The sequence below is a fragment of the Lithobates pipiens genome, unplaced genomic scaffold (genome assembly GCF_037356315.1).
Source record: "Lithobates pipiens isolate NorthernLeopardFrog02 unplaced genomic scaffold, aLitPip1_a1.2 Scaffold_8, whole genome shotgun sequence".
NCBI lineage: Eukaryota > Metazoa > Chordata > Amphibia > Anura > Ranidae > Lithobates > Lithobates pipiens.
This window is the reverse complement of record NW_027507903.1, coordinates 687294347-687307582: the sequence shown is the minus strand read 5'-3', so window position 1 is coordinate 687307582 and position 13236 is coordinate 687294347. Positions and strand designations below refer to the sequence as shown.

The window sequence follows — 13236 nt, the reverse complement described above, 5'->3', positions numbered from 1 at the left end:
TTGGTGACTTGTTACCACATCTGTTTTATTTCTATGTGTCACAATAGCTGGGATACTCGGGTCATTAATAGTTTATTAATAATAACATGTAATATATCCTCACATAGAATCACAATATATCCATGTAAGAATGCACAGAGCGCCCGGCGACCCTCCTCTCCTTCATAACAGTATAGCAGCGGCTCTCCTAGTGTATCTGACAGGCGTGATGACGTCTCCACCTTACACGTTACGCCCTAGGTGGGGCTTCATCATGTATATTTGTGTTGTTTGTTTAAAATGTGTAAATATTAACACTTTTAGGTTTAGGGAGTCTCACTTCTAGTGCTGCACAGCTATCTTTATATCTATCCTGTAAGGGAAGTGTCACTGCACATCACCAATCATAAGTGGCGGACCACAAAGTAGTTTTTTTGCATGTACATAGTATGCTAAAGTTTGGGTGGTCTCACTCATCATGCTGCAATATTGAGCACTTTGACAATATCTTACTTATATTGTTTTTTCTAACATTGTAATATCCCTGTATAATTGTGCTGAAACACGTGTGGATTGTTTAAACATTTGGAATACAAATCCTATTTTTAGGTTTGGGGAGTCTCACTTGTAGTGCTGCACAGTTGTCTTTCTATGTATTTGGTGTTGGATTTTGTGGATGAATCCTTCTGTGTTCAGCTGATTAGTATATATAATTGGAAGAGGTTTTTGGCTGTGCAGTGACACATTCCCTGCCTGGCACTGTCAGTATTGCCGGCTGGTTGGTGATTTTGCCGGCACACAGAAGCTATTAGAGTTACCACACGGCTGTTCTGTACAACCAGAAGTGACCGGAGCTGCTCTGTCCTACTTCTCTATTATTTCCCAGTGCATTCTGGGATACCGGAGCCTCCGCTGTCTGTCCTCCAATGCCCAGCGATTATTGGACATCACCATGAAATGAATGGAGGCGACTGACAATCGTGGATGTCTCATGACAGCGACATGCGGCTTCATTTATAACACGACACAACGCTACCGCTCCTGTGTGACCAGCACTGTGTGCCGCCATTGTACTATTCATGGCAGGCATGGAAGGCGCTTATCAGGCTTTAGAAATGCTGAATAAATGTCACATAATCACATGGTGCTGACACACGTGTGACCGAGACCTCTCTGACCTCTGTAGCTACAGACACCACGGATCAATTCATCCTCAATTTTCACACAATGTCCAGTGAGGTCCCTCCGGTGGGTTTCAAGAATCTGCTCCCCCCTCCCCTACCCCTCCTCTGAGTCATTCAGTTATGAAGGGAAATTACAGCTTGAGCTACTGAGCTCTGTAAATAACATGGATTGTACAGTGATCCAGGAAGGACAGGCAGGTAAACATGTGGAAAAGAGATTTCAGCTCCACCTGCTGGCTGAAAATGAAAATGCTAATTATTTATATACAATATTTCATATTTACAAATCTATGAATGGAATGTTTTGTCCTGACCATAATAAAGACAGAAAACACGATCCATTCCTCTGAAGACAAAGACCTCAGACAGTTCTCACTTCTGTACAAAAGGCCGTATCATAACCAATACAACTCATACTCCCGAAATATCATCTGTCATTGTCTCCCTTCTGCAGGATAGGAGTTATAAATCCTGGAAAGTTACCCCTCCCCCATCACTAGAAGAAATGATGAACATCCCCAACTCCCATCCCCTTTATGAGTCCTTGTCTGCCATAAAAAGCCTCAAGTTTTCCTCTGCCAATGGCTCCCCCTGCTGTGTCTGAGTCAATGAGAAGGGAGAGAGCCAAGAGATCCTCTGCTCTTGTGTACATTGCTGGATGGAGATCAGGCTCAGGTAAGTATTGGGGGAAATACATTAACCGGTTCCCGTCCAGCCGCCACAGTTGTACTGCGGCATGTTGGCTCTCCTGCGTGAATCGCCATCATCATATGTCGGTCACATGTGTGGGTATGGGGAATGCGCGCCCCTCTCCACCGTCCCCACAACGATTGGATTGATTTCAGAGCCGATCAGTCTACAGGCCTAGGTCAATGATTTCTGGTCTGGACCTGCTGATCCGTTCTGGTGAATGGCAGACTGTCCTCTACATGTGTAATGTAAACACAGGCAGAGGAAGTGATGTCATCTCCCCTCGTGAAGCCCTTTTAGTTTCCAGCAAGCGATGAGAAGACATCTACTGTGAGTACACCAACACTACACTGACAACAGGACATGTAGGTACACATTTAACCCCTTGATCATCCCCTGATCACCCCCCAGTTAACCCTTTCACTCCCTGTCACAGTGTCACCAAGTGCATTTTTCAGATTTTTCACTGGTCACTGTATTGGTGTCCCTAATCAGTGTTAGGCCAGTTAGTGGTAGGCCCAGGTGGGTTTAGGGTACTCCCCATTAACCCCCTAATAAAGGTTTAACCCTCTGATCACCTCCCCCCAAGTTAACCCTTTCACTCCCTGTCACAGTATCACTAGTATAATGTACAGATCTCTTGTTGGGTGACATCAGACTTAGTGTCCGTTAGGGTCAGTGTCAATCCCAGACATCATCAGATTATTGCCAGATACACTAACACACACTCACACTATATAGCTCCATTACTAGTATAGTATCTCAACGGATCAATATCTTTGATCTGATCAGATCTATATTAGCGTTCCCAATAGTATAGTGTTCCCAAAAATGTGGCGTTATTAGAATCAGCCCAGATACCTGCCAGCACCTGCATTTAGCCCCTCTGCCCAGCCCAGCCCACCCAAGTGCAGTATCACTAGATCACTGTCACTTACAAAACACAGCACACAAAACTGCAGTGTTAGCAGAGTCACGCCTGATCCCTTCTAGCACTAACAGTTCATTTTTTGTAGCGATTGAAGCAGTCGCTGACAACCAGGTGCTCTTTTACCTGTTAGTCACACTAGCTGTACCTATAAATGTACAACATTGAAGAGACCACACTGTCAGATTCAGGCTCAGTATACAAACTGGTAGAGATCACCCTGACAGATAGCTCTGATGATGGGGTACTGGTCCCTGCTAAGGTCAGGAGTACCTGACTGGTGAGGTGGCTAGCACAAGAAGTGCCTCGCAGCCACCAAGAATTCAAAGAAAGGCCCATAGAGCCCAGAGTGCCCTTCCTGATGTGTTTGCTAATCCTGATTAGCAGCCCATCACTTCTGCAGCGCCTGTACCTCCCCCATTCATTGGCCAGCCCAGAATTCAGGTGGAAACAGCAGATTTTAGTACCTTTGACTAGGGATGAGCCGAACACCCCCCCAGTTCGGTTCTCCCCAGAATTTGCGAACACACAAAAAGTTTGTGTGAACATGCAAACACCATTGGGACATGAATCTGAAAAATAAAAACTGCTAATTTTAAAGGCTTATATGCAAGTTATTGCCATAAAAAGTATTTGGAGACCCGGGTCCTGCCCCAGGGAACATGTATCAATGCAAAAGCATTTTTAAAATGGCCATTTTTTCAGGAGCAGTGATTTTAATCACTTGCCGACCAGTGCACGATGATATACATTGGCACAATGGCACGGCTGCGCAAATGGGCATACAGGTACATCCACTTTAAGATGCGGCATTGTGGGTGTGTGCACATCTGCCACGTGCTCTGTGCCCGCGGGACCCCTGGACTCGATGTTCGATGGTGTCCAGTGATCGTGTCACGGACCAGCAGAATGAGTAAATGCCTATGTAAATAAGGCATTTCCCCATTTTGCCTAGTAACATGTCATAGATCTACTGCTCCCTGTCATTGGGAGCAGTGATCGCTGTCTTGTCCTAGGTAGCCCATCCCCCATAGTTAGAATAACTCCCTAGGACACACTTAACCCCTTGATCGTCCCCTAGTGTTTAACCTCTTCACTGCCAGTGTCATTTATACAGTAATCAGTGCATTTTTAGAGCACTGATTGCTGTATAAATGACAATGGTGCCAAAATAGTGTCAAAAGTGTCCGATGTGTGTGCCATAATGTTACAGTCATAATAAAAATTTGCCGATCGCTGCCATTACTAATAAAATAATAATAATTGTCATAAATCTATCCCCTATTTTATTTCCATGGTTTTTATTGAAGAATTACTGATTACAGAAGAATTCCATTTACAATCTTAACAGAATAAGTAGTACAACAATTATAACAATGAACAGTATGAGGTGGTCTTAATTGTCGCGGGTAATCTACTTTCATGATTTTTTTGCTCCAACATATATTCTGCTGCTTTAGGAATTACCAGGATCTATCCCATGGTCACAGGGATAAGGGCACCCCCCAGACACCCCTTTTGGGGGCACACTGTGTCTTCAGGGGGCACACTCCTCCCTCTATTTTACTTATATAGTCTCATCTACTAAATACGTACTGAAAATGGAGCCAGGATCACTGGATCTTGAAAGTACCGACACAACAAGGTGAAGTATGAATAAGGAAAAGAATAGACAAGATAAAAACAAAAAAATAAGATGAAAAGTAGCGTCCGCTCAGTGAAGACTATTTCTGAACAAGTCTCTCCCGGGCTTTGGAGAAATTCTTCCAAGAAGACCAATTGGACTGATATGCTTGGTATGTCCCCTCTCCGCAAGCTATTATATTTTCATATTCAGCAATCATCTTCACTTTAATTGAAACCTCAATCAGTTTAGGAATTTCGCTGGACTTCCATTTGCTTAGGATAGGATAATAGGATAATAGGATATGTGTAAATATGGATCTAATGGAGCAGGGATGATCCGCTGTGTTTAAACTCAGAATGGCTTGTTCCACATTAGATTTAACACTTACTTTTGTCACTTTTGAAATCAGGTTAAATACATCTGACCAAAACTTACAGAGCAGAGGGCAGGCCCAGACCAAATGTAAAAGAACACCTACCTGCCCCCCCCCCCCCCCCCCCCCAGCACAGATTGGAATTGTCCCTTGAGAATTTGGCTACAACGTATGAAGTAAAGTACCATCTCAGCATAAGTTTCTGATTGAATTCTTCATAGTTTGAGCATCTAGAGTACTTATAGTTAATGGCTTTTTCACATTGAGCTTCCTAGAAAGTCTTTCCCAACTCTGTTTCCCACTTTATTATTGGATTATATTACTGAAAGACATCTTTAGAATGAAGAGAATTATACATTAATGTTATACCTTTAGCTTTGGTGTTCCAGGACTGAAGGAATTTCCATATTTTTTCTTTGATGGGGATATGTGTCACTTTTATGCTTTGAACCAAAGAAGCTCTCTGTGTGTAGGTAAAGATTTCTGTATTTGGAATTTTTGCTGAATGTATGTGAAAGGCCTTATTTTATCCCCTGTGGTGAGATCTCCTATATTACTTATTTTTTTCTCAAGCCATTTATTCAATGCTATGTTAGGGATTAACCATTTGATAGATTCCAGAGGAATGGGGACTTTGACTATTGGGTAATGTGCTGAACCTTCTAAGCTGATCTCAGGTCATGCCCTACACGCTGCTTGAATTGTGGGGTGGTCTGTGGTTTGGTTAGCTGTAGGTATGACAGAGGCCATGAGAAATGAAAGGGGTGAAAGTGATTGAAATCTAGTAAGTTCTAGTTGGCACCATGGTTTGACGACTGGTTTAACGAACCAATTTTTAATTTGGCCAATAACAAGTGCTGTGCAATAATCCTTCAGTATTGGCAGGCCCATACCCCCTGCATTTTTATGTGTATTTTGTATAAAAGGAGAGCACCTCGCCCTGCTTACCCCCCACAAAACCCAACAGTTGTTTTTTGTATTGTTGTAAAGAAATTAGCGGGTATTTGAATTGGCAGTGCTCTAAAGACATAAAGTATTTTTGGCAGTTTTAGCATTTTATATGCTGCTAACCGTCCGGACCAGGATAGGTAAAACTTTTGAATTCTTGAGAGTTCTTTCTGGCATTTGTCAATGAGTGGTACGTAGTTTTCTTGGTATAATTTAGAGAGTGGACATGTGAGTTTGATACCCAAATAGGTAATGGACGGTGTGGTCCATGGATATGGGAGAATCTCTTGTAAATGATTTTCTACTCTTTTGTTTATTCTTATGCCTAGTATGTTTGATCTCATTATGTTTACTTTGTAATAGGATATTCTGCCAAATTGTTGGAGAATACTGTGGGCTGCAGGTAGAGATTTGATTGGGTTAGAGAGTGATAATATTACATCGTCAGCAAATAATGTCATTTTATGCTGGTACGATTGTGATGCTATGCTTTGTACGGAGTGGTCAGATCTGATTTTCTCAGCCAAGGGTTCCATTATTAGTGCAAAAATTAATGGGGACATGGGGCAACCCTGCCTCGTTCCGTTCGTGATTTGAAATTATTTGGAGAACATTCCCTCCGTATACACATATGCTGACGGGGAGGAATATAGAGCCAGTATAGCATCTCGTATCAGGCCGGAGAAGCCAAACTTCATCAATACTCCTCGAAGGTACCCCCGGTGTACTGTACCGAAGGCCTTCTCTGCATCCAACGTGAGGAGCAGAGAAGGCCTTCTTTCTTTTTCCGCTATATGTAGAAGATTAAGCATTCTCCTAGTAGCGTCTGTCGTTTGTCAGCCCAACACAAAACCCACCTGATCATAATTTATTAATTGCGGCAGTATATTTGTCAATCTGTGTGCTAATAGCTTGGCGTATAACTTCACATCTGCATTTAACAATTAGATGGGCCTGAAGTTTTGTTGCATGTTAGGTTCCTTACCTGGTTTGGGCAGTGTAATAATTGTGGCCATGAGCATTTCTGAGGGAAAACCAGCTACAGCCGTGGCAGTGTCAAATACCATTTGTAGGTATGGTGATAAGATGTTACTAAATAACTGATAATATTCTGAAGAGTAACCGTCTGGGCCTGGTGACTTATTATGTGGAAGGGTCTTTATCATTTATTATATTTCTTGGGTCGTTGTTGGCTCAATTTATCTAAGTCTGCTTGGGATACAGTAGGTAGATTCACTGATGTCAGGAAGTCCGCAATTATATCGTCATTGGGTTGGGGAGTGTCTTGGTCATTTTTACGATTATACAATGCTTCGTAATAATCACTAAAGGCATTCGGAATTTCTTTTGGGTTTGTGACTTTTCTTTTAGTTTTAGGGTTCCAAATATAAGATATTTTCTGTGTGGGTATTTTTTCCTTTAGTTGGTTTGCTAATGTTTTCCCAGCTTTATTGCCACATCTGTAAGTACGAGCTTTTAAAGAGCAAAGCTGGTGGCTATGTTGGGCTATCAGGTGCGTTCTCAACTCTTGCCTAGTGATGAATAGTGCATCTCTAAGTTTTAGGGAGGGGTTTTGCTTATTAATAGTTTCTAAGTGTTTTATCTTAGTCAGTAGCTCGTCCAGTTTTTGTGATTGCTGTTTTTTTTTTAAATTTAGCGCTCATCTGAATGAGCAAACCTTTAATATTCACTTTATGTGCATTCCACAGCGTGAAGGGATCGCCAACCGAGGGAGCGTTAATGGCAAAAAACTCCGTAAGTGCTGAGCGTATAGCTTCTAAATTTGCAGGTTGCGATAATACGTAAATATTATTACATCATCTGTTTGCTCTGGTTTCGGCTCAGTGATCCCCCATGCCAATGGAAATTGGTGCATGATCAGACCACGTAATACAATGTATTTCTCATAGGTCAATTTTTTGCAACATAAATTTGTCTACCAAGAACAGATCTATGCGAGAATATGAATTATGAGCATTTGAAAAAAAAAGAAAAGTCTTTCTCTGATGCGTGCTGGCATCTCCATACATCATAAAAATCCGACAAAGAGAGGAAACGGTCCAAAGAAACTCTTCTATGTCGGGATTTAGATCAGTCAGAAACGTCAATCTCTCTCTCGCTTTCACAGTATTGAAATCTCTGCATAGGATAGTAGATCCTTGTCTCATTGAAGATACTTTCTTCCATATTTTATTCAAAAACTTTAACTGCTTTGTGTTAGGTAGATATATGTTAACCAAAGTATATACAGTATTGCCAATCTCACATACCAGTATTATATATCTGCCCGAGCTATCCATATGAACATCCAGTTTCATAGTTTCATAGTTAGTAAGGTTGAATAAAGACACCAGTCCATCCAGTTCAACCTAAGTGAGTGTCTACCCCTATCCCTGTACATTGCACACTCACATTGGTTCCTACACTCAAGGAGCCCACAATCTAAGGTCCCCATTCTTTTACTAGGGCCAATTTTGGACAGAAGCCAATTAACCTGCCTGCATGTCTTTGGAGTGTGGGAGGAAACCGGAGTACCCGGAGGATACCCACGCAGGCAAACACATGCAAACTCTAGGCAGGTAGTGTCGTGGTTGAGATTTGAACCAGCAACCCTTTTTACTGCTAGGTGAGAGTGCTAACCACTACACCACTGTGCTGCCCTAAGTTCTTTAAATTGGACTGAGTCTGAGTCTACTCCCCCTTTTTTTGGGGCCGTGTAAACATGTGGGTATTTACGGTGCTGAAAAACTGGGGATTTGAGAGAACAGAAATGGGTCTCTTGTATGCAAAAGATATCACTGTGAAGCTTAATAGCTTCTCTCCATATCATAGGTCTTTTTTGAGGGCTATTCAGTCCTTTAACATTGAGTGAAGAGATATTGAAAGGCATCCTATGGTGATTAGTGGGGCTGATTTACTGCAGTTATGTTTATATTAGCGTATTACGTCACAGGCGTGTAGCTGGGTTCCCCAGAAAGCAAGGTTTTGGTAGGTGTTGGAGTAATGACTGCTGAGTCCAGAAGGTAGTAGACATGTGCATTCGTTTTCGTCCGAATGCATTTTCGTCCGAATTTCAGCTATTTTCATTTTCGTTTTGACAAACGATAACGAAAGCACAAAATCCGAAAAATGAAAGATCCGACATAAATAAATGCTTTTTTTTAGTTTTCATTGTTACAACAGTTCGATATAGAATAGGAGATTCGACATGACTCTGACGATAACAATCTGTCTATAGAACCTGTGGTCGAATGTGCCTAACCTTACCTCTATTAGTCCAAGATTATATAGAGAAAATATTCGACAGAGAAAAAAGATTTGACAGAGAGAAAAGATTCTGCAAGTTACTGTCCTAAAAAGTGTTTGGGGACCCGGGTCCTGCCCCAGGGGACATGTATCAATGCAAAAAAAAGTTTTAAAAACGGCCGTTTTTTCGGGAGCAGTGATTTTAATAATGATTAAAGTGAAACAATAAAAGTGTAATATTCCTTTAAATTTCGTAGGGGGGGGGTTGTCTATAGTATGCCTGTGAAGGGGCTCATGTTTCTGGTGCTTAGAACTGTCCCTGCACAAAGTGTCATTTATGCAGGAAAAAAAGTCCTTTAAAATCACTCGCAGCTATTATGAATTGTCGGCTCCGTAATACAGAGAACACTCATTGAAAGTCATTGATAAAAAAAAAAAAAAATAAATAAATAAATAAAAAAGCGTGGGGGTCCCCCAAATTCAATTACCAGGCCCTTCGGGTCTAGTATGGATATTAAGGGGAACCCTGCCTCAAATTTAAGAAAAAATTTGACGTGGGGTTCCCCCTAAATATCCATAACCAGACCCTTCAGGTCTGTTATGGATATTAAGGGGAACCCTGCGTCAAATTTTAAAAAAAATTGACGTGGGGTTCCCCCTAAAAATCCATACCAGACCCTTTATCCGAGCACGCAACCTGGCAGGCCGCAGGAAAAGAGGGGGGGACGAGAGAGCGGCCCCCCTCCCTCCTGAACCGTACCAGGCCACATGCCCTCAACATTGGGAGGATGCTTTGGGGGTCTGTGACCCCTCAAAGCACCTTGTCCCCATGTTGATGAGGACAAGGGCCTCATCCCCACAACCCTGGCCGGTGGTTGTGGAGGTCTGCGGGCGGGGGGCTTATCAGAATCTGGAAGCCCCCTTTAACAAGGGGACCCCCAGATCCCGGCCCCCCCCTGTTTGAAATGGTAAGGGGGTACAAAAGTACCCCTACCATTTCACAAAGAAAGTGTCAAAATGGTTAAATAAGACAAACACACTTTTGAAAAATTCCTTTATTAAAAATAAAAAAATAAAAAAAAGATTCCAGCGGCGGTAATCCACTCTTGCTATCCAGCGACGGACGGTCATCTCTCCAGCGATGGCTCATCTCATCCAGTGCAGCAAATCCATCCTTCTTCTGTCTCCGTGGAGGAGACACTGCAGGCATTCCGGCGGCTGACGTTTCTTATATACGGAGGGCGGGGCCACCCGTCACCTGACCCCGCCCCCCTCTGACGCAAGGGGAAACCCGGGGTTCCCTGTGACGTATGGGTGACCCCGCACCCCTCTGATGTAACACAGGCAGGTTTCCGTTACATCAGAGGGGGGCGGGGTCACCCATACGTCACGGGGAACCCCGGGTTTCCCCTTTTGTACCCCCTTACCATTTCAAACAGGGGGGGCGGGATCTGGGGGTCCCCTTGTTAAAGGGGGCTTCCAGATTCTGATAAGCCCCCCACCCGCAGACCCTCACAACCAACGGCCAGGGTTGTGAGGATGAGGCCCTTGTCTTCATCAACATGGGGACAAGGTGCTTTGAGGGGTCACAGACCCCCAAAGCATCCTCCCAATGTTGAGGGCATGTGGCCTGGTACGGTTCAGGAGGGAGGGGGGGCGCTCTCTCGTCCCCCCCTCTTTTCCTGCGGCCTGCCAGGTTGCGTGCTCGGATAAAGGGTCTGGTAAGGATTTTTAGGTGGAACCCCACGTCAATTTTTTTTTTAATTTGACGCGGGGTTCCCCTTAATATCCATACCAGACCTGAAGGGTCTGGTTATGGATATTTAGGGGGAACCCCACGTCAATTTTTTTCTTAAATTTGAGGCAGGGTTCCCCTTAATATCCATACCAGACCTGAAGGGCCTGGTAATTGAATTTGGGGGACCCCCACACTTTTTTTTAAATTTATTTATTTATTTTTTTATCAATGACTTTCAATGAGTGTTCTCTGTATTACGGGAGCCGACAATTCATAATAGCTGCGAGTGATTTTAAAGGACTTTTTTTCCTGCATAAATGACACTTTGTGCAGGGACAGTTCTAAGCACCAGAAACATGCGCCCCTTCACAGGCATACTATAGACAACCCCCCCCCCCCCTACGAAATTTAAAGGAATATTACACTTTTATTGTTTCACTTTAATCATTATTAAAATAACTGCTCCTGAAAAAACGGCCGTTTTTAAAACTTTTTTTGCATTGATACATGTCCCCTGGGGCAGGACCCGGGTCCCCAAACACTTTTTAGGATAGTAACTTGCAAATTAGCCTTTAAAATTAGCACTTTAGATTTTGAACGTTGGAGTCCCATAGACTTTAATAGGGTTCTAAAGTATGCTATATACTAGCTCCGTCGAATCTTCTTTATACATTCGACAGACACCATAAGCCTTCAAAGACAGATTCGACCGTAATTCATGTGGATTTTCGGACGAATTCAATTTTTGAACGAAAAACGAAATAAATAAAAACGAATTTCGGGAGTAACTAAATAAATTAAGTTTTCGGACGAAAACGAAATTCCGAAACGAAATATTTTACTCTGCACATGTCTAGAAGGTAGTTCTAGGAAGTCTCCTGGATTACTTCTTAGATGATGGTTAGTAAGAAAGAAAAGGAAAAGAAAGAAAAAAAAAACGAACAAAAAAGTAAAAATTAAGTGAGGTAAAACGTAGTTGGATTAATCGGTTGTAACACACCAGAGTAACAGGTTTGCGATTCTGGTTAGAATCTGTGCGGTAAAACAACCACTCAACTTTAGGGGTTTAGGTAAGGGGATAAATCAACATCGCCATCCCCTGGGCCAATAGAGTTAATGAAGGTAGTGGCTTACGAGCCCAATTGTCAGACAGTTTCAGCGTCTGAATCCTCTTTGTTAGATCATCCCGTCCCCTTCCGCGGTGCCAGTGGGAATGATATGCCAGTCTCTCATGATGCACATGCCTTCCTTGACACTAGCAATTATATGGTTGTGTCCATCCTTAGTTATTAGCAGCTTCGCTGGGTATATACATCTGTACACTATCTTGTTGTTCAGAGGTTTTGTGATGCTTGCCAGTTGTGTATGCTGTTGCATAGTGTATGCCGACAGGTCTGTGAAGAAGGAGAGGTCTTGTAAGTCAGGGGGTATATTGTCGCGGTGCCTAACAGCGGTCATGAATCTGTCTTTCGTATGAAAAAAAAAATGAATCCTGACTATGGTGTCTCTGGGCAGGTGTGATGCAATGTGTTTAGGCCTGGGAAGCCTGTGGATGCGGTCCACAATTAGGTCTTCTATAGGTGCATCAGGAAGAACTGATTTCATCACTGTAGTAAAGTATTCTTTTAGGTCAGGAGGTTTTATTGTTTCAGGTATTCCCCTTATTTTCATGTTATTCCTCCTGGACCTATCCTCTAAATTTGCCAATTTCAGTTGCATCTGCAATATCTAGTCGTCCCTATCATTGTGGGCATCCGCCAAGTCATTGAAAGTGGAGGCGAATTCACCCATTTTTGTTTCAGCGTGAGAGACCCGCTTATTGACTGCTGATATTTCTGATTTAAATTGGCTGGTTAGTGCCATTATGTCAGCATGCAGAGTGGATCTTAAGGACACTAACATGTCTTTTAGTGTGGTGTCCATTACTGGTTTGTTTGCTGTGGGGAAGTCAGATATAGATTCCTGCAGTTCTCTTGTGTCATATAAAGAGGAGTCTAAGCTTATCTCCAAGCCATTCGGGTCTGGCATTTCATTCAGCTTCTGTTTACTTTTAGCTGGATTGGATGATGCCGATGGGGGTGAAGGAAAGTTCTCTGATCCCTGCTTGTTGTGATTGTGGCCGAGTTGGGATCCTGTGGGGGCACTGTGCTGTGTATAGGAGCCACGTGTGTCTCCCCAGTGCCTGTCGCCACCATCTCAGTCTGTGTAATGGCGCTGCATGGCAAAGAATTCGGTCATCTTTCCCGGTTGTTTTACCCCTTTCTTTTGCGGGTTGTCATTTCTTAGGTTCGTTGGACCTTGTAGTGCAGTCTGTGCGCTGAAACAAGGCTGTACGTCGCTGTATCGACCTCCGTTGGCCCTCAGTGGAGAGGAGCTATTTTAGAAAGCAGCCATCCGCTCCGCTGGCTAGCCACGCCCCATCTATCCCCTATTTTGTAGACGCTATAACTTTTGTATAACTTTTGCGAAAACCAATCAATATATGCTTATTGCAATTATTTTTACCAAAAATATGTAGAAGAA

General features: G+C 43.0%; 1 protein-coding gene across 4 annotated transcripts in view; it reads left to right on the top strand.

Moving 5' to 3' along the window:
- Window positions 1-13236, top strand: part of LOC143963525 (NACHT, LRR and PYD domains-containing protein 3-like) — a 165410-nt gene that overhangs the window by 77766 nt on the left and 74408 nt on the right. The window contains exon 7 of one of the 4 annotated variants that reach the window (XM_077473198.1): window positions 7439-7484. The exons of the other annotated variants lie outside the window; for them this stretch is intronic. Coding sequence (XP_077329324.1) covers window positions 7439-7484 — 46 coding nt within the window. The remainder of the gene's footprint in view (window positions 1-7438; window positions 7485-13236) is intronic. 4 annotated transcript variants of the gene reach the window in all.